This window comes from Chiloscyllium plagiosum, unplaced genomic scaffold (genome assembly GCF_037043375.1).
Source record: "Chiloscyllium plagiosum isolate Xiang-an unplaced genomic scaffold, Cpla_swu_hap1 HiC_scaffold_3, whole genome shotgun sequence".
In the NCBI taxonomy this organism is placed as follows: domain Eukaryota; kingdom Metazoa; phylum Chordata; class Chondrichthyes; order Orectolobiformes; family Hemiscylliidae; genus Chiloscyllium; species Chiloscyllium plagiosum.
Window position 1 is genome coordinate 30,367,412 of NW_028270141.1, and position 27,840 is coordinate 30,395,251.

Here is a 27,840-nt window from a genome sequence, read left to right on the forward strand (position 1 = left end):
AATAACCAGATCCCTTTCAGATCACTAATCGTTACAAGCTCTTAAAAAGTAATTGGAAGATGTAGAACACGCTTAATCACTGTCTAGGGAGGGATCAATTTACAGTGAAAGCAAGTTGGAAGATCCAACATAAAATGCATGAACATTAGATAGTAGACAATGTTTTCGATGGACCGAACGGCTTACTTTCTGCTCCTATGTCTTATGGTCTTATGTTTAATGTCTTTTATCCATAACATGTACGTGTCTATATTGTACCTTCATGTTAATCAGATGTTGTAACAGCGGAGCACCGCCGATTCTATATATAACGGCGTCGTATGGCCATAAAAGGGGCAATGGGTGAAGGAGCATTCCTTTACCCAGAGTCTTCTGTTTCTGTTTTTTTTTATCAGCCAGACCCTCAGGGCTGGGAAAGGCTGATCTTCCTCTCTGCCTTCACCTTTCGAGTCTTCCTTCCATTTCGGTGAGTCCATTTTTCCCTTTAGTTTCACATTAGGAGTGACAGTGAGGGAGTGGGCGATTCAATGTGTCTGGCCCCAATCTGCACACAGTTGATCTCATGTGTCAAACAATATTTCTCATAAGTTGCAGCCCTGAGCATGCTGCTTCTCAAACGGTAGAGATTTTGGGGGAGGGGGCCAAAGTGGGGGCGGGGGGAGGGAGTCTTTAATTGTTCACTTCGTGTTTCTATTTAAGATATTATCGTGTTATCTATTGGAGCTCACTCTGTGCCTTTCCCTACCACAAATTCTACTCAGAAATTTGCCAAATATAATGACAGTTTGCCTCTTATTCACCATGTTTGAGTTTGATATTGGCAATATGTAACCTTTTACGTTTAGTGAAGTGTCATAGAGTTATACAGCATGGAAACAGACCGGTTGGTCCTGGGGCCCACCTTCCCAAACTACTCCCACCTGCCTGCTTAATAAGGTTCCTCAGAATGCCTTGAAGGTGTTGCTGAGCAGTAATAATAACACCTTTCCAGCCACCCCATCTCTCGGTCTATGCCCATGAACAATGGAGCAGTTGAAATGCACACTAGCAATGTTTGGGGGGCGGTGTTACAGCCAACAAGTGAAAATTGCGCTGGTTTCGTTAAGAAAGCAGGATGTGAGATCGCTCCTTGTTGCCCGGGTGGGTAAGTGAGGACTTGCTGTTCGTGTAGAAGCAGAACTCCTGTCACCATCCACTGAATCGCGGTCAGTCAATCCGCTGAGACCAGGAGCAAAAACAGAAATTGCTGGAAAAGCTCAGCAGGTCTTCCAGCATCTGTGGAGAGGAATCTAGGTTAACGAATTCAGGTCGAGTGACCCTTCTTCAGAACTCGCTTGCTCAGCAAAAGCTGGAGAAACTCAGCAAGTCAGGCAGCATCTGTGGAGGGTGAAACAGTTCCTGCTTAGAGGTTGGGTCGCCCTTTGTCAGAACATTGGGGGGGGGGGGGGGAGAATCAAAGCTGGAAGGCGATGCAAAACAAAGGGGCTTGCTGAGGGCCAGGGCACTGAAAGATCCCTCCCTATTCATGTTTTCTGTGTTCGCTTTGAACCCAAGTTTTTTTTTTACACGGTCCCTTTCGTTGGGATCTCTTGTGGCAATCTAGGTGACAGTGCTTCGCTTTTGGATGTTTACATATGGATATGGTTCAAAGCAGTTCTGCTCAGAGCTCAACTCTTTAATATTGACACACACTCCCCATCAGCCGGCTGGCTGTCAATTCTGCTGCATTTTGGAACTTTTACGTGTACAGTAGTTAACGGCATTTATATAACACGATAGAAAGTGCAGGTGGTAATCCCTGTAATATTTTCCCATTTACAACCGCCAATGTAGTGTGTTCAACCTCTGCAGCCCGGAATAATACTTGACAGCACTCTCCACTGTTCCTGCCAGCTCAAATCTTGCTCCGACTCTGCTGGAAAAACTGCCTTTAACTTAAATACAAACGTAAGTAGTGCTGGGGAAACTCAGCATGGTTATGAAAAGTTAGCGTTTCAGGTCTGGGAGGACTCTACAAAGCTGAAAGGGGTCAGAAAATTATGTTTTTGACGCTGTTGACAGACAGGGGAGCGAGTGGACGGATTGTGAGGGTGAATTTGCCAGAGCAACAAAAAAGCAAAGGGAGTGCTAATAAAGGAGAGATAGAGATGTGAAACTTATCCCAGTTCTACTGAAAGGTTTGACGGGTGACCGCTGTCTCTCCCTGTAGCTGACTGTCTCCCCCATTTTCCACACTCAGTTCCAATATTCCAGCGTAATTTGCTTTTGGTACCTCGGACTGGAAATTCCAGGGGTGTGACCTAAATCTGGCGTCCCCGCAGCCGACAGGGAAAGTGATTCGCGATTGGGTGCAGAGGGCAGTGAGAGGAGCCAGAAACCTCGCCCACATACTCGGCAGGTCAGGCTGCAATGATGGGGGACACAGCAGAGCTGGACGTTTCGAATCGATGACCTTTCAGCAGCACGGAGCCATGCATACCCAGTGCCAAGCTGAGTCTTGGTCAGTATGTCAGAAGGGAGTTCACAATTCTCCCAGCCACCATTAGCCACCGCTGGAATCTGGTAGGCAGTAGACAAGGATAGGATGATGATGTCCTGCTGAAGGGCTTATGCCCGAAACATCGATTCTCCTGCTCCTCGGATGCTGCCTGACCTGCTGTGCTTTTCCAACGTCATACTCTCGACTCTGATCTCCAGCATCTGCAGTCCTGACTTTCTCCAGGTGATTTCCCCAACTTAAGTGCTTAGATCACCGTCTGGGGCTCATTGTGTGGGGAATAGCCGCCGCTCCTGCGAGAAACTCAAGGGATGTGAACATTGGGGAGACACGACAGACAACATGCATTGAAGTGGTTAGTGTACACTGCAGCGATTGTAGCAATTTGCCCAAGAAACGATATAAACCATACTCTTTGAAAAGTTAGGGTGTGCTCCCTAACAAGGATTGTTTTTGGTTAAAATGTTTCTGAACTCGATGCCTCCTAACGGCTTTGCAATTAATAGGGAGACCTGTACTGGAGAGGAGGGGCTGAGGAAACATTGACAGCAAAAAGTCGGGAAAGAAATCGAAAATGCTACATTCAACCATTGCTACTTGGAATGTAGTTAACATTAATTAATGCAGTTAATTTGCATAATTCTTGACCGATGGGTAGGTTGCAAACATTGACTTTGTTCTCATTAATGAAAGCCAATCATGAAACAACATTGGGGTTAAAAGGCAGCTGAAGTGTGTTGTGTTGCAGGGAGGGGTTAAACGGAAAATCCATGCTATTACTGTAATCGAGTCTAGCCTCTATAGTTCTGGTACGTTGGGCTGTCATAATGGTAGTTTGTTCAACCTGGCCAGTTAACGTTAAAGTTGCAAACTTATTGTGAGTTAGCGACCTCAGTGAGCAAAACGAAAATCTGACATGCTAACTGCTAACTAAAAATCTTCCAGTAGTGTTTGTCAATCGTTGCTGCCTGAAGGAGAGGTCAGATAATCAGGGTTAGAAGCAAGTAACAGGGAAAATCAGTTCTTCCACTTTGTGTGTCCACTTTGATATTTTGAAGATCTGAGTTCTACATATGTTGGGTGGGTGCAAGGCTTTTGGAGTTATTATAAAAGCCACAGCTGATGCCTTAGTGTAGAAGCCTTTCTTAGAGTGGCACAGTGGCTCAATGGTTAGCACAACTGCCTCACAGCGCTGGGGACCAGGGTCCTGCCTTGACCGACTGTCTGTGTGGTGTTTGCACATATTCCCCCTGTCTGCGTAGGTTTCCTCCCACAATCCAAAGATTCACAGATCAAGTGGATTGGCTGTGCTAAATTGCCCATAGTGTGAAGTGCATTAATCAGAGGGAAATGGGTCTGGGTGGGATACTCTTCAGAGGGTCTTTGGGCCAAATGTCCGGTTTTCACACTGTAGGTAATCCCATCTCTTCCAGTTGGCACTTTTTACATTGATATGAAGCATTTATGAGACATCTGTTTCTGAGGGACATCACCCTTGAGTGAAATTTGAAGTGTAAAACCAGAAGAGCTCAATGATGCCCTGAATTCGCTAAGCACTACATAACTTTATTATATGGACTTCAGTAAGGTGTTCGACAAGGTTCCCCATGGTAGACTGGTTAGCAAGGTTAGATCTCATGGAATACAGGGAAAACTAGCCATTTGGATACAGAACTAGCTCAAAGGTAGAAGATAGAGGGTGGTGGAGGGTTGTTTTTCAGACTGGAGGCCTGTGACCAGTGGATACCACTAGGATCGGTGCTGGGTGATTACTGTTTGTCATTTACATAAATGGTTTGGATGTGAGCATAAGAGGTCAAGTTAGTGAGTTTGCAGATGACACCAAAGTTGAAGGTGCAGTGGACAGCGAAGAAAGTTACCTTGGATTACAACGCGATCCTGATCAGATGGGCCAATGGGCTGAGGATTGGCAGATGAAATTTAAGTTAGATAAATGTGAGGTGCTGCGTTTTGGGAAAGCAAATCTTAGCATGACTTATACCCTTAATGGTAAGGTCCTCGGGAGTGTTGCTGAACAAAGAGATCGTGGAGTGCAGGTAGATAGGATAGTGAAGAAAGTGTTCGATATGCTTTCCTTTATTGGTCAGAGCATTGAGTACAGGAGTTGGGAGATCATGTTGTGGCTGCACAAGACATTGGTTAGGCCACTTTTAGAATATTGCGTGCAATTCTGGTCTCCTTCCTATTGGAAGGATGTTGTGAAACATGAAAGGGTTCAGAAAAGATTTACAAGGATGTTCCCAGGGTTGGAGGATTTGAGCTATAGGGAGAGGATGAATAAGCTGTGGCTGTTTTCTCTGGAGCATCAGAGGCTTAGGGGTGACCTTATAGAGGTTTATAAAATCATGAGGGGCATGGATGGGATAAATAGACAAGGTCTTTTCCCTGGGGTGGGGGAATCCAGAACTAGAGGGCATAGGTTTAGGGTAAGAGGGGAAAGATATAAAATGGATCCAAGGGCAACTTTTTCATGCAGAAGGTGGTGCGTGTGTGGAATGGGCTGTCAGAGGAAGTGATGGAAAAGGCATGTGGATGGGTATATGAATAGGAAAGGTTAGGAGGGATTTGGGCTGGGTGCTGGCAGGTGGGACTAGATTGGGTTGGGATATCTGGTCGGCATAATTGGACCGAAGGGTTTGTTTCCTTGCTGTACATCTCTGACTCTATGATTGTATATAAGTTTTGGGGAAAAAAATTCTCCTTTTATAACATTTAAACCATCAACACATCTGAGCTTGTAAGGATAACGTTACTTAACCATTCTATTATGACTGCAGCGAGACCAGTAAATTAGGAGTTTCTGGCTGCGAATGTGTTTTGTAACTGATGATCTTGGACTAATACCAGTTTGCAGATTTGGTGTTGAAACATTAGCTTGCTCTGTCTCCATGGATGCTGCCTGACCTGCTGTGATCTCCAGCATTTGTTGATTTCAGTATAGATTCCAGCATCAAGATTTAATCTTGATGTACTTCACTGCATTCAATAAATATAATAAAGTAAGGTAGCAGAAGACTACCTTTAAATGCTAAATATTTGCTGTTTTATCACCTGAATTTTCTTGTAACTTTATATATTGGTTTCTGGTTACCATTTACTGTTATACAGGCTTATGTCAGCCATTATACAAAACTTCAGTACAAGATGCCTTGTATGTGATGCACTTATAGTGATAAAAATTCAGATAACATTTATAATAAGTTTTAGGGCCAGAGCAGTTTGGAGTGATTTTTAGTTTTGAATTTGTCACATTTATCAAAAACAACAAAATATCAGTGACTGAGACTAATTAATCACAGTAAGAGAATTATAGGTTTTCAGAACAATATGCAGCTCTGAGCTAACTGGAGAAAGGGCTGTTTATAGTTTCTTAGATTCAAACAGCTGAAAAGATAACAGCCATAGCCTTTGACAAAGCAATGACTATACAAAGCAAAAAAAAAGTTTACAGCAATACAAAAAACAGACATTTGCCATGCTGCACTTTATAGCCTCCTGTAGAGTTCTCAAGCAAAGCATGTAGAGCCATAGAGATGTACAGCATGGAAACAGACCCTTCGGTCCAACCCGTCCATGCCGACCTGATATCCCAACCCAATCTAGTCCCACCTGCCAGCACCCGGCCCATATCCCTCCAAACCCTTCCTATTCATATACCCATCCAAATGCCTCTTAAGTATGTGTGTGAATAGAGAGAGAGAGAGCCTGTCTCTAGATCAGCAACTGGTAGTGATGCTATTGTGATTCCCCTGGAAGGACTCTCAAACTTAAATATCAAGAATAAATTAGAAGTAGCTTGACAATGGGTAAGGGCAAGCAGTGCAGTAAGATAAGGAGATAAGTATCGTACATGAAATACTCAAGATGCCTCAACAGATTTTTCACATTTGCCAACTGGTTTTTATTTCCTTCTACTTCAACAATTCTTCCTGCATATTTCCCTGTGTAAAGTACAGAAATAATGCAGCTACTTGATAACTATTCCTTGATAGCTTGTCATAAGTACAAAAGAGTTTTGTTCAAAACTAAGAACACACAGATGTTAGTAACGTGCTGTAGACTCTCAGGTTACTTCCCATCTCTCTTCTTTGAAGGTTGATTGTTTGGTTCATTTTCTTATGGTTTGGCTGTTTCTTCATTCAACATATCACCACTGACAATTTTGGAGTGTGGACTACCTTGAAGGTCATTATGAATTATAATACAGAGATGGGAGCATACTTGCTGAGATACCTAATCATCCTTCCTGTGTATAGTCAGGCAGATGTGGACATGACTGCACGTTTAAAACATTGACTAACTCAATTTTATTTCAATAACAATATTGACAGAGATTAAATGAGACAAAAATTACATATTTAGACAAAAAATCTGCCTGTCTAATTCAGATTAAAATGTTCTTTTAAAATTGCTTGTACTCCAAATGCAATTCAATATTTTCTGTATACTAATTGAAATAATATGAATTTTTGTGTGTAGGTTTCCATAAAGATTGTCAGTCACCATGGCAACAAAGGTGTTACCATTTTACCAAAAGAGACACAAACACTACGGCTATGATTATCGCAACCTTGACACCCGATCAGTTGTGAAGAAGTACACCAGCAAAAGCAGTGTATCCAAAAGGTGAGGAACACAGTGGCATCTTCTCACCTCTCCTACACAGTGGGAGGGAAATGACCAGGCAGACACAAAGCAGGCAGCCTCTGAGTGAACTTGCAGAATTGTTTTGAGAAGATTATTCTTGCAAACAGTGCAGACCAATCACTGGGAGTTCACACCAAATACAAAGCAGTTCCTCATATCTCTGACTTAAATGTACTTTTGCTTTTTGTTTACATTTGACTTTGTCTCCATGATCACTTAACAGTAATTTATTTTATGCCATGATGATGTGTCTGTGGAATATAAGACTTTTATCTTTTCCTCATAATGGCCTACTCCTGCACCAATTGTCTATTGTCTATTGTCATAACTCAGCCTCCCTACCCTCAGAATCATACACTGATCAGCATTGCATCTTTCTACAATTAGTCCAATAATTGAACATCCCTTCCATGGAATAATAAGGCTGCAGATTTCACTCCAGTATTTAACTTTTATTTCAAGTAATTAAAAAAACTCAAGAAATTTGATTAAGTATCATGACACTATTATTGTCATTAACCATTTGATTGCACATTTCTTGATTGTCAAAACACTTCAAATGTTTTGTATGAATTGTTTTAATAATCACTTAGCAATAATGTAAGAACAAAAAAAAAATAGAAAAAATTACAGATGTGTCACTATGAAAACAGGATAGTAGAAATCACAAATATTGCTCTGTTATTTGAGGCAATCACTAGCTTGATGCATAAGAAGTATTATTTATATAATTTTCCAAAAAGGAATTCATATTGTCCTACCCTAAAGATTTAAAACAAAAATCAAAACATATGGAACTGGAGGCAAACTATGGATCTGAGTGAGAATAGTTAGGAAGTAGGGTGTTAGGTATGTATTCCAATTGGCAGGATGTGATCTGCAGTGTCCCCCAGGAACCTGGATTGAAATTTGGCTTTTTTATTTACAAATGACTTAGATAAAAGAATAGAGATCTGTAAAACATAGTTTACTGATAATACCAATTTAAGTGGCACAGTAAGTACCGTAGTACAGATGACAGCAAAACGTTGGAAAAGGAATTTGATTGATACATGAGTGTGTAAATTTATGAGAGAAAATGTTCAGCCATTTTAGTCCCAAGGAAGGAGATCAGAATATTTTCTAAATAGTCTGAATTTAACTGTAGAGAAGCAGAGAGATTTAAAGGTACACATACAGAAATCACTCAAAACCAGTTGATTGGTACAAAAATATTTGAAAGGTCCAATCGAATGTTAGCTTGTATTTTGAGGCTTGAATATACGAAGATGACTAAGTTTAGAATTGTATAAAACACTTGTTAGATCCTATATTAACTATTATGTTCAATTCTCTGCACTGGGCCTGTACACAGAGACATACTGACATTGGTACTGGTGCAGCTCACATTCATCAGAATGATACTGGGTGAGAAGGATTAAATTATGTGGAAAGATAAAGCTTCAATTCTTCCAGTACAAAAGATTAAGGGGAATCTAAATGAAGTAATTTAGACAATTAAAAGATTTGACACAGTTGTTGGAGAGAAACTCTTCTTTTAGAGCCAGACTTCCTGACGCATTGGTCATGATCCCCAGTGGAATTGGCTGCTGAAATCTGGGGGCTGAGACTTCCAAACTTGTAATGGTAAACTGGATGCTACAGGGCCCAGGAGAGCCTTTATAGAAGTGATGGGCGCAATGGCCAGATACTTGGTCAGTTTGGATGGTCAGTACCTAAAGAAGCCAATCTAGTTCTGACTACTCTCATTGATAGGCTGATCAGCCAATAATTGTTATTATGCTGAATCAAGCAGTTATTACTTCATTAGGACTTGCTAGAATGGATAATGTGCTTTTTTCTTCCTGCCTTGGATGGTTTAATTGGAAATTGTTACAGCCTGTTGTACACAATGAATTTAAGGAGGCTGCCACCAACCCCACCTGACACTTCCTCCCACATAGTCACCAAACTAATTCCCAAGAGCAGCCTAGCTGCAAATGACACCAATCTCCACAAAGACTGCTTTCCCAGGCAGTTTGGTTCCAAGTGGCTCCTACCACACGAGTACCTGTGTGAGAGAGAAACTGGGAGTGACTGTGAGAAAGTGAGTACACAGAATGAATGTGATTATGTGTGACAGAAGATGAAAGATAATTGAGTGAGTGTGAGAGAATGTGAGTATTAGTGAAATATGGGTAAGTATGTGAGGAAGGGGAGCGGGTGAGGAGCAACAGAGGTGGTGAGGGCACATGCATGTGAGATAGAGAGAATGGGCATATGAGAGAGAGAGTGCATGTGTGCAAGTGAGGGAGAGAATAAATATTTGTGGATGTATGCTAATCAAATGTTCTGGATGGTGGCAATCTTCTGGAGCTGCACTCACCCAGGCAAATAGGGAGTATTCCATCACACCCCTGACTTGTGCCTTGTCGATGGTGGACAGTTGTTGGAATAAGTGTCTGCATGGTTTCCACAATTGGTTCTTAATAGATCCAATTATAGACCAGAATGCCATCATGCTACAGATATGCACACAATGCATCACTGATTCAGGAGAATGTTACAGCTGTACTGAGAGAGGACATCTTGGAGGGTTCATCCAGCAAGGCCATACAGCGAGAACTCAGGAATAATAAAAATGCAATGACTGTGATAGAGTTACACAATAGGCCTCCCAATAGCCAGCAGGAGATGTATAGGCAGACAGTGGAAAGATAGACAAACAACATGGTTGCTGTAGTGGGGGATTTTAACTTCCTCAATATTGACTGGAATTCTCTTGATTCCAGGGACTTAGATGGTGCAGAAATTGTTAGCTGCATCCAGTGGGAGTTTTTGAAACAGTATGAAAATAGTTCAAATAGGGAAGGAGCCATATTGGGTAATGAAGCTGGCTAGGTATTTGAAGTTTCAGTGTGAAAGCATTTTGGGAACAGTGATCATAATTCCATAAGTTTTGATCTGGTATTAGAGTCATAGAGCCATCCAGCACTTCCTCTGAATTCATTCCACATACAAACCACTCTCTGTGTAAATAAAGTTGCCCCTCATGTCCTTTTAAATCTTTACCTTAAAGATGTGCCCCCTAATTTTGAACTCCCCCACCCTAGGAAAAAGACCCTTGCTATTCACCTTATCTATGCCCTCATGATTTTATAAACCACAATACGGTCAGCCCTCAACCTCTGAAGCTCCAGTGAAAAAGTCCCAGCCCTATCCAGCTTACTTTTATAATTCAAACCCTCTTCCCTGGTGAATCTTTTCTGAACCCTCTCCACTTTAAAAATATCCTTCCAATAGCAGGGTAGCCAGAACTGTACACAGTATTCCAGAAGCGGTCTCACCGATGTCCTGTACAACCTCAATGTAACATCCCAACTCCTTTACTCAAAGGTCTGGGCAATGAAGATAAATGTGCAAAATATCTTCTTAACCACCCTGTCGACATGTGATGCAAATTTCAAAGAATTATGAACCTGAAACCCTAGGTCTGTCTGTTCTACCATTAAATGTATAAGTCCCACCCTTGTTTGTTTTATCAAGATGCAATACCTCCCATTTGTCCAAATTAAACTTCATCTGCCACTCCTCAGCCCATTGACCCAATTTTTTTCAAGATCTCTTTGTAATCGTAGATAACCATCTTCACTGTCCACTTTATCACCAATTTTGGTGTCATCCACAGTCTTACTAACAATGCCTCCTAAATTATCATTCAACAAAAGTGGACACAGTACCTGTCCCTGTGGAACACTGATGGTCACAGGCCTGCAGTCTGAAAAACAACACTCCAGCACCACCCTCTGTCTCCTACCATCAAGCCAATTTTGTAGCCAATTGGCAAATTTTCACTGAATACCATGTGATCTAACTTTACTAATTACTCGACCATGTGGAACCTTGTCAAAGGTTTTACTAAAATCCATGTAAACAACATCTACCACTCTGCCCTCATCAATCTTTTTGATTACTTCCTCAAAAAACTCGACAAAGTTTGTGAGACATAATTTCCCTCGCAAAGCCAAGCTGACTATCCTGAATCAGCCCTCCAAAATGCATGTAACTCATATCTTTTAGAATTACCTCCAACAACTTACTGACCATCGATGTCAGACTCACAGGCCTATAGTTCCCAGGCTTCTCCTTATAGCATTTCTTAAATAAAGGCACAACATTGTCTATCCTCCAATCCTTTGGCACCTCACCCATGGTTATAGGTGATACAAATATCTCTTATAGGGGCCCTGCAATTTCTTTGCTACCTTCCCACAACATCCTGGGATGCACTTAGAGTCATTGATATATGCAGCACAGAAACAGATCCTTCAGTCTAACTCATCCATGCTAACGAGATAGTCTAAATAAATCTAGTCCCATTTGCCAGCATTTGACCCCTATCTCTCTCAACCCTTCCTATTCATATGCCCATCTAGATGCCTTTTAAATATTGTAATTGTATCAGCGTCCACCACTTCCTCTGGCAGCTCATTCCATACACGCAACACCCTCTGCATGAAAACATGGCCCCTAAGCTCCTTTTTAAATCTTTCTCCTTCATTATAAACCTATGCCCTCTAGTTCTGGACTCCCCCACCCTGGAGAAACAACCTTATCTATTTACCCTATCCATGATTTTATAAACCTCTATAAGGTTACCCCTCAGCTTCCAATGTTCCAGGGAAATTAGCCCCAGTCTATTCGGCCTGTCCTTTTAGCTCAAACCCTCCAACCCTTGTAACATCCTTGTCAGTGTTTTCTGAACCCTTTCAAGTTTGACAACATCCTTCCCATAGCAGGGAGACCAGAATTGCATGTAGTATTCCAATAGTGACCTAACCAACGTCCTGTGCAGCCGCAACATTTCAACTCCTATACTCAATACACTGACCAATAAAGGCAAGCATACCAACTGCCTTCTTCACTATCCTATCTAACTGCGACTCTACTTTCAAGGAATTATGAACTTTCACTCCAAGGTCTCCTTTTTCACCAACAACCCCCAGGACCTTACCATTGATCAGGTCCTGGAGATTAATCCATCTTTATGTTTTTTAAGACCTCCAGCGCTACTTCTGTATTGTGAACTGTTTTCAAAACATCATTATTTATTTTCCTGAGTTCTATAGCCTCCTTTTCTTTCGCCTTGGTAAAAACTGAGGCAAAATATTCATTTCATATCTCTCCCATCTCCTGAGGTTCAACACATAGATGGCCTCTTTATCTTTAATTTGCCCTATTCTTTCCCTAGATGCTCTTTTGCTCTTAATGTATTTGTAGAGTCTCTTTAGATTATCCTTAACCTTATCTGTCAAGGCTATCTCATATCCCTTTTTTGTCCTTCTGATTTCCCTCTTAAGAATGCTCCATACCCTTCCTTCTCTGCAAGCAATTCATTTGATCCCAGTTGTCTATATCTAATATATGACACTTTCTTATTCTTGACCAGAACCTCAATATCTTTATTCATCCATTATTCCCCACTCTTACTAGCCTTACACTTCACTCTAACACAAACATAATGCCTCTGAACTCTTGTTATCACACTTTTGATTGCATCCCATTTATCAGTCTACTCCAAACAACTTTTGAAAATTCCAGTCTCATTCCATTAAAATTTTCCTTAATCCAATTAAGAACTTTCCCTTTTATGGAAATCCTACCCTTTTCCATAACAATTTTAAAATTAATAAGATTATTATCCCTAGTCCCAAAGTATTTACCTTCTAACACTTCTGTTGGTTCTGCCCTTAGTTCTGGATAAGGGCAAGACTGACCATAGAGTCATAGGTCATAGAGGTGTACAGCACAGAAACAGATCCTTCAGTCTAACTTGTCTGTGCCGACCAGATGTCCTAAACTAATCTAGTCCCATTTGCCAGCACTTGGCCCAGATCCCTGTAAACCCTTCTTATTCATATACCTATCCAGATGTCTTTTAAATGTTGCATTTATACCAGACTTCAGCACTTCCTCCGGCAGCTCATTCCATTTACGCACCATCCTCTGCATGAAAACATTGACCCTTAGGTCCCTTTTAAAGTTTTCCCCTCTCACCCTAAACCTATGTCCTCTAGTTCTGAACTTCCCCACCCCAGAGAAAAAACCTTGTCTATTTACCCTATCCATGCCCCTCATGATTTTATAAACCTGTCTAAGGTCTCCCTCAGCCTCCAACGCTCCAGGGAAAACAACCCAGCCTATTCAGCCTCTCCCTATGTCTCAAAGACTCCAACCCTAGCAAAATCCTTCCTCAGGTGAAAATGATAAATTGAGTGAACATTAATTACAACAGTATTAGGCAGGAGCCGGAGAAATTAGATTGCGGTAAATGTTTGAGGGTAAATCCACATCTGACATGTGGGAGTCCTTTAAAGGCCAATTGGTCAGAATTTAAGACCAGCATGTTCCTGTGAGGATGAAAGTTAAGGATGCCAAGATTTGATAGCCCTGGGTGACAAGATGTTGAAAGTTTAGTCAAAAAAGGAAAGGAAGCATATGTAAGGAAGCAGGAAAGAACTCAAACAAGGAATTAGAAGGGTTGGGGGGGGGGGGGGGCATAAAATGTTCTTGGCAAGTAGGATTAAGGAGAATCCCAAGGCATTTTAGATGTGACATTGGAAATAAGAGGGTACTTCCGGAAAGGGTAGATACACTCAAGGACAAAGGAGGAATTTATGCATGGAGCCAGTGGTGAGGTTCTTAATGAGTACTTCACATTGGTATTCACAAAGGAGAAGGACATTAGTGACGGTAAGATTAGAGGGCAGTATTTCAATATTCCAGGGCATGTCAATATTAAGATGGTGGTGATGATGGGTGTCTTGTAAAACATTAAGGCAGGTAAGACCCGAGGACCTGATGGGATCCCAGGATAATGAGGGAGGCAAGAAGTGCAATTGCTGGGGCCTTCAAGGAGATCTTTGTGTCCTTTCTAGCCAGAGGAGATGCCCCAGAATACTGCAGAAGAGCAAATATTATTCTGTGGTTTAAGAAGGGTAGCAGATATAATTCAGGAAATTATAGGCCAGTGAGCCTTACTCCATTGGTAGGGAAATTGTAGAAGGTTCTTAGAGACAGGATTTACTGGCATTTAGAGAAGAATGGGCCTTTTAAAGATAGTCAGCAAGGTAGAGCGTGTTAATATTGTGACTTACAAGATGCCACAAAGATTGTCGGGCAGGTTGAATGGAGCAGAGAATCTTTTCTTGTCTGTATTGTCCATTTTGTCATGGCATGCTCCAATCAAGTATGGGCTCTTTCTTTCTTATCCTGAAGAATATTGAATGACACTAAAAGCTGTTTTACTTGGATCTATGAAAATGATCCAGTCTGGTAACAAATATTGGATGTACTTGGAGACAGATTCTATTAACAACTTCGCAGCTGGAATTGAAGTTGGCCGTGCAGCTGTCTCGGGGCTGTTTTAATTTACCACATGCTGTAGCTCTTCTCAGCTACTCTTGACACCTAGCTTTGACTTGAATTGACCAGCAATCCAGCTCCTCAAGCACCACCAGTTCCAGTCACCCCTGATTATGTTTAAATTGAATTCCAAAGAAAAATGAAAGGGCCCTCTAATTTGAAAACAAACTTTTCAGTTTACATTTGATGACCGGGCTACAACTTTATCTTTTCTGAACTAGATAATGTTTAATTCTGAACATTTTACATGTAGGATACAATGGTGGATTACAAAGCTGTCATGATGTTTGCTAGGATACATCGCCCCCATCTACAGTCTATTGTGTACTACTCAAACGTTTCTTCCATAGTTTACAAGATCAGTTGAATCCATTATAACATCCTGCAGTCTGCTTTATTCTTACCTGTCTCCTTTTCTTAATAGAAAACAACTAATTTAACAAGGATTATTATATTCTTTTAGTTCCAAGTTCATGAGGTAAACAGCTAACAGAGCAGTGTTCATAACTAGCTGTGCATCTTGGGATCTTGCTGTTGCCATTCATGTTTTTAATAAAATAACCAAGTATGATTAAATAATACGATTGTTAAGTCACAAATGATTTTGACTAGGTACAGACATAACAGAGAATGAATAGAAGGCTATGTTAATAAGGTAAGATGAACTTAGGTGTGAAGAGGCTTGGGTGGAGCGTAAAGAGTGACATAAGTCTTTTGGTCAGAATGACCTGTTTCATAGCCTCTTTATGATATGCAGTTGGATCAGTGTTTTGTAACAGGTCTTGTGTTTGTGAACTCGCAGCAGTATTTCCCTTAAAGCTTCCCCTGTTTTTAAAAGAAAAGCACAAGGATTAGGAGGCACAATGCAGTGTTGTTAAGTTGAACAGGCACAATTGGAAAACTCTAATTGTGATCACTGGTACTCCTACCTCCTCTATATGTCGATGGGCTACTCCACTGTGACCTTGGCAATGCTTTGAAAGGTTGTGTCACCCTCATGAAGTCATAATTGAGCTGCGACAGCTGCAGGTGCAACCTTTAAGGGAGACATTCAGAAGATTAAGATCTGAAGCCTCTGCCGAATGAGTCCTGTCATCATGGTCCCATATTGGCAAAAATTCAAATTAATACCTGGCTGTTCAACGTTCCCATTTGAAGGCCGGTTTGCTGCTCCTTCACAGAGAAATTTCTCTTGCCTGACACTAAGCTTCACCTAAATCATTCCACAACCATGCATCAGTCACAAACTCACCCCATTGACCAAGCAATCTGAGAACTTTCCTGCCACATAAGGTCATTCCATTCCCCTGGTGTGTGAAATTTTGTATGTCTTAATTTTGAATATTGGTGCTTCAGAGATGCTTCCTTGTCTTGACAAGGAGAAGATTATTTTAAGAAAAAAATAGCAAAGTGTGTGATGACATTCTTCATGTGATATGTAATCCAAACTCCCAAAGATAATCTTTAATGCAAGTGAGCTGCCACCTTCCGATATACCTGGAACATACCTTCCCAGGCTGCTTCCTTCAGATTCTGAAAGCTATCTGCTGGACTTTACCTCAATATTGCTGTCTTAAAGGTTACAGACTTGGTGCCTTGAAAGACCATCTGTCCCACATTTATCTAAGTGGTTTCAAAGCTGAGTGGTTACCTTGACCCTTTCAGGTATTGCAACATCCATGGAGTATCCATCTTTCCAGATATGACTGTGGAGATGTAAAAATGCCTTGAGCCCATCATAAAAATATGAAGTGACATCATGAGAAAAAAAATGTGTAGCACAACTGAATTCATGGACAGTTTTGGTGCATTTCTAGTGGTAAATTCACAATTGAGGAAAATGAAAAGTACAATAACTGTGAACACAAATGATGTGAGATCTTGATCAGATGGGCCAATGGGCTGAGAAGTGGCAGATGGAGTTTAATTTAGATAAATATAAGGTGCTGCATTTTGGGAAAGCAAATCTTAACAGGACTTATAAACTTAATGGTAAGGTCCTAGGGAACATTGCTGAACAAAGAGACCTTAGAGTGCAGGTTCATAGCTCCTTGAAAGTGGAGTCACAGGTAGATAGGATAGTGAAGAAGGCATATGGTATGCCTCCCTTTATTGGTCAGAGTATTTGAGTACAGGAGTTAGGAGATCATGTTGTGGCTGTACAAGACAGTGGTTAGGCCACTGTTGGAATATTGTGTGCAATTCTGGTCTCCTTCCTATCACAAAGATGTTGTGAAATTTGAAAGGGTTCAGAAAAGATTTACCAGGATATTGCCAGAGTTGGAGGATTTGAGCTATAGGGTCAGGTTGAATAGGCTAGGGCTGTTTTCCCTGGAGTGTTGGAGGCTGAGGGGTCACCTATAGATTTCATAAAATCATGAGGGGCAAGGATAGGATAACTAGACAAAGTTTTTTCCTTGGGGTGGGGGAGTCCAGAACTAGAGGGCATAGGTTTAGGGTGAGAGGGGAAAGATATAAAAGGGACCTAAGGGGCAACATTTTCACACAGAGGGTGGTACGTGTATGGAATGAGCTGCCAGAGGATGTGGTGGAGGCTGGTACAATTGCAACATTTAAGAGGCATTTGGATGGGTATAATAATTAGGAAGGGTTTAGAGGGATATGGGCCGCATGATGCAGGTGGGACTAGATTGGGTTGGGATATCTGGTTAGCATGGACATGTATGACCGAAGGGTCTGTGTCTGTGCTGTACATCTCTATGACTATGACTCTATGTAGATGTAAACAGGCCATTTGTCTCGAACTGTGAACGGAACTGGGTACAGTTAGTGGGCAGCATGGTGGCACAGTGGTTAGCACTGCTGCCTCACAGTGCCAGAGACCCGGGTTCATTTCCCGCCTCAGGCGACTGACTGTGTGGAGTTTGCACGTTCTCCCCGTGTCTGTGTGGGTTTCCTCCGGGTGCTTCAGTTTCCTCCCACAGTCCAAAGATGTGCAGGTCAGGTGAATTGGCCATGCTAAATTGCCCGTAGTGTTAGGTAAGGGGTAAATGTAGGGGTATGGGTGGGTTGCGCTTCGGCGGGGTGGTGTGGACTTGTTGGGCTGAAGGGCCTGTTTCCACACTGTAAGTAATCTAATCTAATCTAATCTAATCCAGTTTGCAAATTTCTACCCTGACATGTTTTTAAGTTTGGGGAACCATGTGTCTCAGCAAACAAAATTGATTTTGCATTGATTTTTTTTTCTCTGTCAAAGGAATCTGTATAGTTTGTAATTGAATAATATCTCAGTTGATCAGATATTCAGCAGGTAGTGTGTTGAGGTGTGATCCAGAGCCACGAGTAATCATAGTTTCATTTGAATAATTGGGCTGTGGGATAATTGAATGAATATTCTTGAGATTTTCATGAACATCTTTGAGGATTTTCCTTTCTGATGAAATTTTCCTTTAGTGGTTAATTACTTTTTCAGGTTCCGTAATGGTATAGCACCATGGAAGCAGCTGTTTTAATGGGTTAAGCAAACTCTTCTTAATTATTTCTCCAATATACTGTTGTAAAACAATGGGTTCTTTACCTGTATCTGATGTGTCGCATTGTGCATTATTCTGTTCTCATAATGGAGCCAGGTACAATTTAACATGTCGAGGTATGATCACAGGCACAGCCTTTGGTTAATTACAGATTATTTATTGTTGGTGAGGGAAGTTTTATAGCTTGTACTTCTTTGTTTCCAATTCAGAAGAATTTAACATGAATGTCAGATTTGCTTTTATTCTTTTTAAGGCAAAACAATACTTTGGCTTATTTAAGCATGACATCTGAAATAGTTCTTCTAAAATCTAACAGTCAGCTGATAGGCTTAAGAATCTTATTGACTTAATATTGATATTGCATATATTTACTGATATTATATATTCTGTGTTTTAACTATATTGAAACAATGGAAGAAATTTATTTATATCACTGTGTTTACAGGCTTTTGATGTTTGTAAGTGCAATTTTGAAGTTTGAACCACATGTACAACTTGAATTCAATCCTGAATAGCTTTGTTCTGGATGTGTATTACCATAAAATATTTAGTCAATTACTGTGATTAAAGCTACACGATGCAGTGTGCTAGCTGTTCTGTACTTTGGCCGTTCAGTCTGAGTGACAGATATTGCAGTAAATAAACACATTATATCTCTTAGAAATTGAAGAAAATGTGGGGAATGAAATTTATTCAGCATTGACAGCATAACTGTTGATGTGTTCATCGATAATAAAAAAATTACCGTGTGATCAAAATGGGAATCCCTTTACTTATGTCAACTGTAGCACTTAAAAAAAAATATATTTTGTTTCAGAATTGCTTTACCTTACTCCTTTTGGTTTTAAAAGAGTATTTGTCTTCTCTTTTTTCTTTTTAAGGTCTAGATTATCACTTGAGACTTCCTTATCCAGACACAGTCCTTGTGCTAAAAGGGTTTGTCAGTATGCTGAAGAAGAAGTTCCTGAATACACAGTGCCTCCATTTCGGAGCAGGTATATCAATAATATAATGTTAATGCTATTATAAGCAGCCTACAGACATTGTTTTCATATGATGTGGCTGATAGGCCATTTGTCCCTGGCAGCAGAGTGGAAATGGTCAAGAGGTCTAATCTTCTGGATTTTCGTTTAACAGAAGTGCAGGGGGTGAAATTGTAGGATCTGATCATTCACCCGATCCCCTATGTACCAAAGACTCTTTTAAAGGAGCAACGTTGCACAAGATCTGCACTTTATTGTATAAGCTTAAGCTCAGTTGATAGTTAACTGAATCAGAGAATGCATAACACTCATCAGACTGCATGTCTGCACCTACAAAAGAGAGAGAAAGAGAGAGAGAGAATCTAGATGCAGATTCCTTCTGAAATAGGAAAATTTTGTTTATTTTGAAACTAGTAATTATTTAATATTCAATAAAATTTTGACTTAAAATATATTCTAAAAGATCTTGATTTATGGGATTCATTATTTCAGCTATCTAGATGTTTAGAAGTCACTTACAGGTACAGAAAGTCCCAATGCTCACATTGAAATGGAGAAGGAGAGACTCCTTGGCAGCATGGCATCCACAAACTCAGAAATGGGTACTTTTATTAGTGACCCAACATGAATTCTCTGCTATTTTCAAGTCATTGTCATTTTAGATCAGACAATGCCCAGAGTTACAATTATAATCGGCTCAGAGTGAGTTATAAAAAGTTCCCAAGTGGTGGAGTGTGTGCCAATTGTTAAAAAACCAATCAACGTTTGGATACCATTGGGAAAAACATAGCTCACGTGGGAACAGACAGTATAAGAAACAATGATAGCCTGTTTGCAGTCTCACAGCAGTCTTGGACTGAAACCTCTAGTATAGTGATATGTAATGTCATTTTGATGTTTTGCTTATCAACAAATGTAATTATGGAAAGGCTGCATTCAAATGAAATGCAGATAGATAATGAAAGCTTTTGAAAAGTTTCTGTCTGTGTTTTCTGATTGACAGAGAGGGTGAAGAGGAAGAAGTCAAGCCTAAACCAAGAGTATTTCTATATGGTACAAAACTACGGGAGATGGAGGCTGAGATTTCTAAACTCAAAAGGTCTGCACATGAGCAAGCAGACATGCTAGCTCTGAAGAGGATGGTAAGTGATCAGCTTGACTAGTCTACTGTCAGCCTCCATTCACAAATTGTAGCATATTTCCTGGGATGATTAAATTAAGTGTTTTTAATGGATTCTGTTTGTACAGGAAGAAGAAAGGTTAGCTGTGCAGAGACATATCCGTGAGGATTCCATATGCCGTGCTCCTGAATTTCTTGTCCGGTTAAGATCCCATACAGTTTGGGAGAACTCCTTTGTAAAATTGTTCTGCACTGTTCAGGGTTTTCCAACCCCGTTAGTCAGATGGTAAGTCATGTTGACCTTGCTTACTGAAAGAGTGTCCGTCACTGTGCCTGGTAAAGAATGCATTTTCTTGATTTACTCATTATTTGGATTTGGAGTTACGGTGACCTAATTTTGTTTGCTCCAAGACAATTCTAGAAGCAGCTTTTAAAATGAAAGTGAAACCATATTTTTACAATATGTGCACACTCTAACCAGCTGGCTAGGTAATTACAGAGGAAACTCAATTATCCGAAGGACGTGGGCGGGCAATATTTCGTTCAGTTAATCGAATGCTGAATAATCCATGCCGGATAACATAGTTAGCTATGCATTGGGACCTTGCAATCTTGTTCAGATGATCCAAAGTTCGATTAAGCGAATGCTGGAAAAACGAGGTTCCTCTGTATAAGCTAAAATAAAATCCAAATCACTGACTACTTTAAGAAAAAATATTACAATTTGTTTAATCAAATCGGTGCATGTATGGAATGAGCTGCCAGAGGAAGTGGTGGAGGCTAGTACAATTGCAACATTTAAAAGGCATCTGGATGGGTATATGAATAGGAAGGGTTTGGAGGGATATGGGCCAATGCTGGGAAATGGACTAGAGAAGGTGGGATATCTGGTTGGCATAGAGGAGTTGGACCGAAGGGTCTATTCCTGTGCTGTACATCTCTATTACTCTAAATCAGAAGACGATGCCTAAAACACATAATCTCCAACAAGACTAGCTAAAAGCCAGTTCTTGGCCACAGTTCTCTCAAGTCAATCTGCTACCTGCATACTTGGGGTAGATTGGATCCTTCAAAGCACGGTGCAATATGGTGGCTCAGTGGTTAGCACTGTTGCCTCAGAGTGCCAGGGACCCGGGTTTGATTCCAGCCTCGCGTGACTGTCTGTGTGGAGTTTGCACATTCTCCCTGTGTCTGCATGGGTTTCCTCTGGGCACTCCAGTTTCCTCCCACAGTCTAAGGATGTGCATGTTAGGTAAATTGGCCATGCTAAATTGCCCTTAGTGTTCAGGAATGTGTATGCTAGGTGCATTAATCAGGGGAAAATGTAGGGCAATAGCGTATGGGAATGGGTCTGGGTGGGATACTGTTCGGAGGATCAGTGTGGACTTGTTGGGTGAAATGGCCTATTTCCACACTATGAAAGCAGATGGACCCTGGTTACATTAGTGGTGGATCTCGAAGGCCTTCTGCAGAAGTTCATTATAGGGTCTGAAATCCCACTGGAAATGCTCAATAATAGTCTATTGTCTGCATTTAACGTGAGCCAGGTTCTGTTTTTTCATCCAACCTGAATTCACTGACCTACGTTGGTTACCAGTCTAACATCCTTGCGTTTGAATTTCTTCATGAGATACGCCTTCTCCAATGCCTTCTCTGTAACCAATATGGCCTCTTGTACATTCCCCCATTTCAATCCTGCAACTTTGGCACTTCTGATTTCAGTATTTCAGATGTCAAGTTCTGAAATTCTCTCTCCCCCTTTAATTCTTCCTTCAAGTATGATATTCCTTGAAACATAACACTTTGCCAAGTATTTTTCATCCTTTGGCTTTGTGTTAATGAGGTCCTGGGACATGTTATTAATTAAAAATGTTGTGTAAATTCATGTGGTTGCTATTTGGTGTTTCAAATATTTTATTGGCAGTCACTTGCAATACATTGCAGATAGCAGTCATTTTCCTGACACCATTAACATTGCTACATTGAAGAGGCTGATTATGAAGTTTAAAAATATTATATCCAAGCCTTTCAGCTTTCTTAAATTGATTTGTTCCAAGCAAACAAGCCATCTGCCACCACCATATCTAACACCAGTGATCAGAACTGAGGCTCATAAACCCTGCAATCTCTCTCACAATTTTCATAATAATGCAATATGTATTCATGTTTAATTAAGCATTGAGCTAAGGCTTCATTCCAGTTGGTGAAGTTCATGTATGAATGCTTAAAGCACTTGTACAACATTCCATGGCATGCTATTTTTAACAGGCATTCGGCATCGTTTAAGATAATCAGGTTAACGCCTGCCCAAAATAGCACAAACAGGAATGTAGCATCAAAGCATTAGTCCTTCGTAAGGGAACTTTATCGTCAGAATTACACCCCTATAAACTATTTGTACAAAATAATATACTGAGGGAAAAGGTGCAAGGTGATGTCTTCATGACACTTCTCCAATTACTGGTAAACAGCAGCTAATGTCTCTCCATGCATCTACCTTCTGACCAATTTATATGATTCTTTAACCATTGTGAGAGAGGCAATAGACTGAAAATATATTATAGGGTCTTGTTTAGTAATAGTTTGCCAAGAGGTATTACAGGGTACATAGATGGCTGGTAGAGTATGTGGCTTGGGTTTCCTTGTGAGGAAATTAAATCTTCCTTTAGTAGTTTTATGATATGGTCTACACCCTTTAATGGAATTTAACCCTTGCGACTCAGTGTCGAAAGTCCTTATTCATTACAAGTCTGTTTGTTTTTTTCTACTGTACCAACTGCATGAAGAATTGCAATGAAGTTTGAGCTGCCTCATCAACATCTCAAAATTAGCATGTCTCTCTAATTGTAACGTGGATTATGAATGTTTTACATTTTTAGGTGTCAGTTTGACACTGATGAAGGACTGTTGCCTTGGAGTTAGAAAATGGAACTGATGCTCCACTCCAAACCTTGGACATATAAAGTTAATGATCACACAACACCAGGTTAGAGTCCAACAGGTTTAATTGGAAACACACTAGCTTTTGGAGCGCTGCTCCTTCATTGGGTGATAGAGGAGCGGCGCTCCGAAAGCTAGTGCGTTTCCAATTAAACCTGTTGGACTATAACCTGGTGTTGTGTGATCATTAACTTTGTACACCCTAGTCCAACACCGGCATCTCCAAATCTTGAACATATAAGCCTGGGAATGCCTGGTGCCCTGCTTTGTTGGCATGATTGGTGGAATAGGGACCTCCCTTAGTGCCACTATCCAATATTCTGGACATGGGCGATCTCTTGCCAAACTGGCACAAGTTGTTGGCTGATGCCAGTGTCCATGTGGTGTATCCTGACCAAAAGCAGTTGACACTCCTAAGGCAGAGAACAATCCCACAATGGTACAAATGACCTGATGAGATCATTTAAAAAAAGACTCTTCAGGTCCCATTGAAGCTACATTGACTAAAGAAGGTAATCCTGGAGGAATTCATCACTCTAATGTAATAAATTATTGGATCACTGTGAAGATTTCATGGAGGCCTGAGCGAGATCTTTTCCAGAAAATGGATTTTCCAGGAAAGGTTGGAAGCTTTCCAAACGCTGATGCATGACCCAAGCCCCCAAACTGCAGTTTCAAAACCCAGGTCAAGATGTCACAGAATCTTGGCAGAGTCAGGATTGACCTAGTTTTGCCATCCTCCTGAGCCCTAAGCACAATTGACCTTTGTACCTTTTCAGATATTTCTGAGCCAAAATCTAGGGGTGTAAAATGATAAACAATTAAATGGTTCATTGGTAAATGTTTGTTGCTTTTCATATATTGCAATTAACATTTAAAACTGAGTAGAATAATGCTGCAGAAAAGTGAGTTTTCTTATGGAAAGGTGTTGGAAATGTTTGAGATGTTTCTACAGTTGTTCCTGTAGATTTACCCATTGCGGTTTTTCATTTTTGGTGTGTATAATTTAAATTTTTGGTGTTTATTTTTAAGTATCACACCTGTTGACTTTTAGATAGTTGACTGATATTTTAATGGTTTAAACAGGCACATTTTAAACAACATTTTATATCCCTGCCATAATCCCAAGTGATGCTTTAGTGCAATAGAAAAGAAGTGCCACCTTGTCACAAATAATGCCTTCCAGATGAAACCCCATTTCAAGAGGAGAATGTCAGAGGGTTCACCAGCTGACCAGAATGACATTCCATCCTCAACTATTAACACAGATGAATTAATTAGAACAAAGAACATAGAACTGTATGCAAAGGAACGGCCCGGTGGCCCAGTGGTTAGCACTATTGCCTCACAGCGCCAGAGACCCGGGTTCATTTCCCGCCTCAGGCGACTGACTGTGTGGAGTTTGCACATTCTCCCCGTGTCTGCGTGGGTTTCCTCCGGGTGCTCCGGTTTCCTCCCACAGTCCAAAGATGTGCAGGTCAGGTGAATTGGCCATACTAAATTGCTCGTAGTGTTAGGTAAGGGTAGGTGAATGTAGGGGTCTGGGGGGGTTGCGCTTCGGCGGGTCGGTGTGGACTTGTTGGGCTGAAGGGCCTGTTTCCACACTGTAATGTAATGTAATGTAATGTAATCTAATAATGTTGGGCCAAACATGATGCCAAATTAAACTAATCCTTTCTGCCTGCCCTTGGTCCATATCTCTCTACTCCTTGCATATTCATGAGCTTATCTAAAAGTCCCCTAAACGCTCCTCCATATCTGCCTCTACCACCATCCCTACTAGCACCTTCCAGACTCCTACTACTCTCTATGTAGAAAAACTTGGCCCTCACATCTCCTTTGAACTTTCCGCCTCTTATCTTAAATGCATGCCCCCTGGTATTAGATGTTTCACGTCTGGGAAAAAAGACTCTGACCGTCAACCTTATCTATGCATCTCATAATTTTATAATTCGGAGATGCCGGTGTTGGACTGGGGTGTACAAAGTTAAAAATCACACAACACCAGGTTATAGTCCAACAGGTTTAATTGGAAGCACACTAGCTTTCGGAGTGACGCTCCTTCATCAGGTGAATGTCCAATCACCTGATGAAGGAGCGTCGCTCTGAAAGCTAGTGTGCTTCCAATTAAACCTGTTGGACTATAACCTGGTGTTGTGTGATTTTTAACTTCATAATTTTATAGACATATATAATTGCTGTTTGTGGGGTTTTCATGCTTACCTCTGCCTAACAACATGGATGATGTAGTGACTGGCTGCTCAACTGAAGTGATAGGCAGAGATTCGTTTATTATAACAGGTTTTTTGAAGGTTTTCAGGAATATGATCCAAAAATGAGTATAATTATTTTTGTGGAGTATAAAGGAGCATGTTTACTCCTTCTGGCCTATAAACTAGATTTGGCCTTTGGTGCATTTTCTACTGGACCACCACCAGGACAGAACCCCACTGGTCCTCACCTACCACCCCACCAATCTCCATGTACAGCGCATCATCCGCCGTCATTTCCGCTACCTCCAAACGGACCCCACCAACAAGGATATATTTCCCTCCCCTCCCCTATCAGCATTGCGTAAAGACCACTCCCTCCGTGACTCCCTCGTCAGATCCACACCCCCCACCAACCCAACCTCCACTCCCGGCACCTTCCCCTGCAACCGCAGGAGGTGCAAGACTTGCGCCCACACCTCCCCCCTCACCTCCCTCCAAGGCCCCAAAGGAAACTTCCATATCCGCCACAGATTCACCTGCACCTCCACACATATCATCTATTGCATCCTCTGCACCCGATGTGGCCTCCTCTATATTGGGGAGACAGGCCGGCTACTTGCGGAGCGTTTCAGAGAACACCTCTGGGACACCCGGACCAACCAACCCAACCACCCTGTAGCTCAACATTTCAATTCCCCCTCCCACTCCACTAAGGATATGCAGGTCTTTGGACTCCTCCATCGTCAGACCACAACAAAACGACGGTTGGAGGAAGAACGCCTCATCTTCCGGCTAGGAACCCTCCAACCACAAGGGATGAACTTGGATTTCACCAGTTTCCTCATTTCCCCTCCCCCCACCCTGTCTCAGTCAAATCCATCAAATTCAGCACCGCCTTCCTAACCTGAGATCTTCTTCCTGACCTCTCCGCCCCCACCCCAGTCTGACCTATCACCCTCACCTTGACCTCTTTCCACCTATCACATTTCCGACGCCCCTCTCCCAAGTCCCTCCTCCCTACCTTTTATCTTAGCCTGCTGGACAAACTTTCCCCATTCCTGAAGAAGGGCTTATGCCCGAAACGTCGATTCTCCTGTTCCCTGGATGCTGCCTGACCTGCTGCGCTTTTCCAGCAACACATTTCCAGCTCTGCATTTTCTACTGCCTATTATCAACATAATCTCCATCCAAAAACCTGAGTGACAGAGCAAGACTATAGTGTCTGGAGTATAGTGTCTCTTGGAAACATTGCAAAAGAATCTGCATGAAATGAATTATTTTGTGGTGTATCCGCCAGAGGCAAAATAATTACTTGTTTTTTCAAAAAATGTGCTCTCTTCACAATTACTAGATACATTTTTCTTTTGAAAGCAAAAATGGTTGTGAATTCCAGTTGAAAATTAATTAGTCTACTGTAACACAACACACATTCTACTATATACAATGTTGTAAGGCATGTGCTTCATTCAAATTGAAGCAATGGATTTTTGAATTACTTATGGTTCAGGAAATACTGTATAATGAAGGAGTGATTTAAGAATCCAAGAAACTCTTTATTTGAAGATGTCACATATAGCTCCATAAGATATTCAAGTCCGAGATAACTAAGTTGCAATGTCTAGGCAATGTGTTCGGCAGGCAGCCAGTCACATCTAATTACATTAAGCTTGAAACAGAATGTCACTGATTCTAACATGTGCTTTTTCAAGTGAGGCCAACTATTACAAGGAGGGTGGGTGAAGGTCAGTTTGATAACGCTTGTAAACGATAAGTCTGACAGTATCTGTTGTCTGTCAAGAAGCAGTTAACACAAGAATTTTACCCTTCAAATATCAGTTTGGGTAATATAAAATATTCTTAAAAATTGATAAGTTCAACAAGAGCAATCAGAAACATCATTCCTTCCCTAAACCTCCCTGTCTCCCTATATTGCTCTCCTGCTTTATGACCCTCTTCAGACCCCAGCTTTGTCAAAACTGTTTGTCAATCCTCCCAACTCCTATTTTCCTGGCTCCAAAGCAGTTTTCCATTTTCTTTATGTGTGAAGTATCTTGGCACATCTCTCATGTTAAACAAGATCAGTAAATGAATTTCTTGTTATGCTTGTATGAAATTCCTCTGTCTTTTACATTAATTGAAAGTGTAAAAACCATTTAAAATATCAGACATTATACTTCTATTGATTCTGAAATTACACTGCAGAATTTCAAACTATAATCATTGGTAATAGTCCTTGTTAAAATGGCTCTTTAAATGTAATGAGGAGGAATAATAAAATTTGTACTTATAATTCATTCAACTTGTATATGAAAACTTGTAATTAGACTTGTAAAAGTCTTGCCTTCTGTGGCCTCAGGATGTCCCCACGTGTTTTGCAAGCATCAAAACACTTTTGGAAGTGCAGTTGCTTACCTCACCCAAACAACTTTATTAATCCATCTCATTACGGTCAACTATCTCTTTGTTAATTACCACTAAACTAAATGGACATTGGCATTGACTCCCAATCTTTATCCTAAGT

General features: G+C 41.0%; 1 protein-coding gene across 5 annotated transcripts in view; it reads left to right on the plus strand.

Annotated features, from left to right (window-relative positions):
- The first annotated feature begins 315 nt into the window (after positions 1 to 315).
- The window catches only part of myom2b (myomesin 2b), a 144,894-nt gene continuing 117,369 nt past the window's right edge, over positions 316 to 27,840 (plus strand). For 4 of the 5 annotated variants that reach the window (XM_043679203.2, XM_043679214.2, XM_043679173.2 and 1 more), the window contains exons 1-5: positions 316 to 466; positions 6,998 to 7,144; positions 18,945 to 19,058; positions 20,050 to 20,188; positions 20,295 to 20,452. In XM_043679203.2, coding sequence (XP_043535138.1) covers positions 7,023 to 7,144; positions 18,945 to 19,058; positions 20,050 to 20,188; positions 20,295 to 20,452 — 533 coding nt within the window. In that variant the 5' untranslated portion in view covers positions 316 to 466; positions 6,998 to 7,022. Of the gene's footprint in view, positions 467 to 2,523; positions 2,723 to 6,997; positions 7,145 to 18,944; positions 19,059 to 20,049; positions 20,189 to 20,294; positions 20,453 to 27,840 lie in introns of those variants that run through there. The other variant, XM_043679184.2, reaches the window with a different exon arrangement.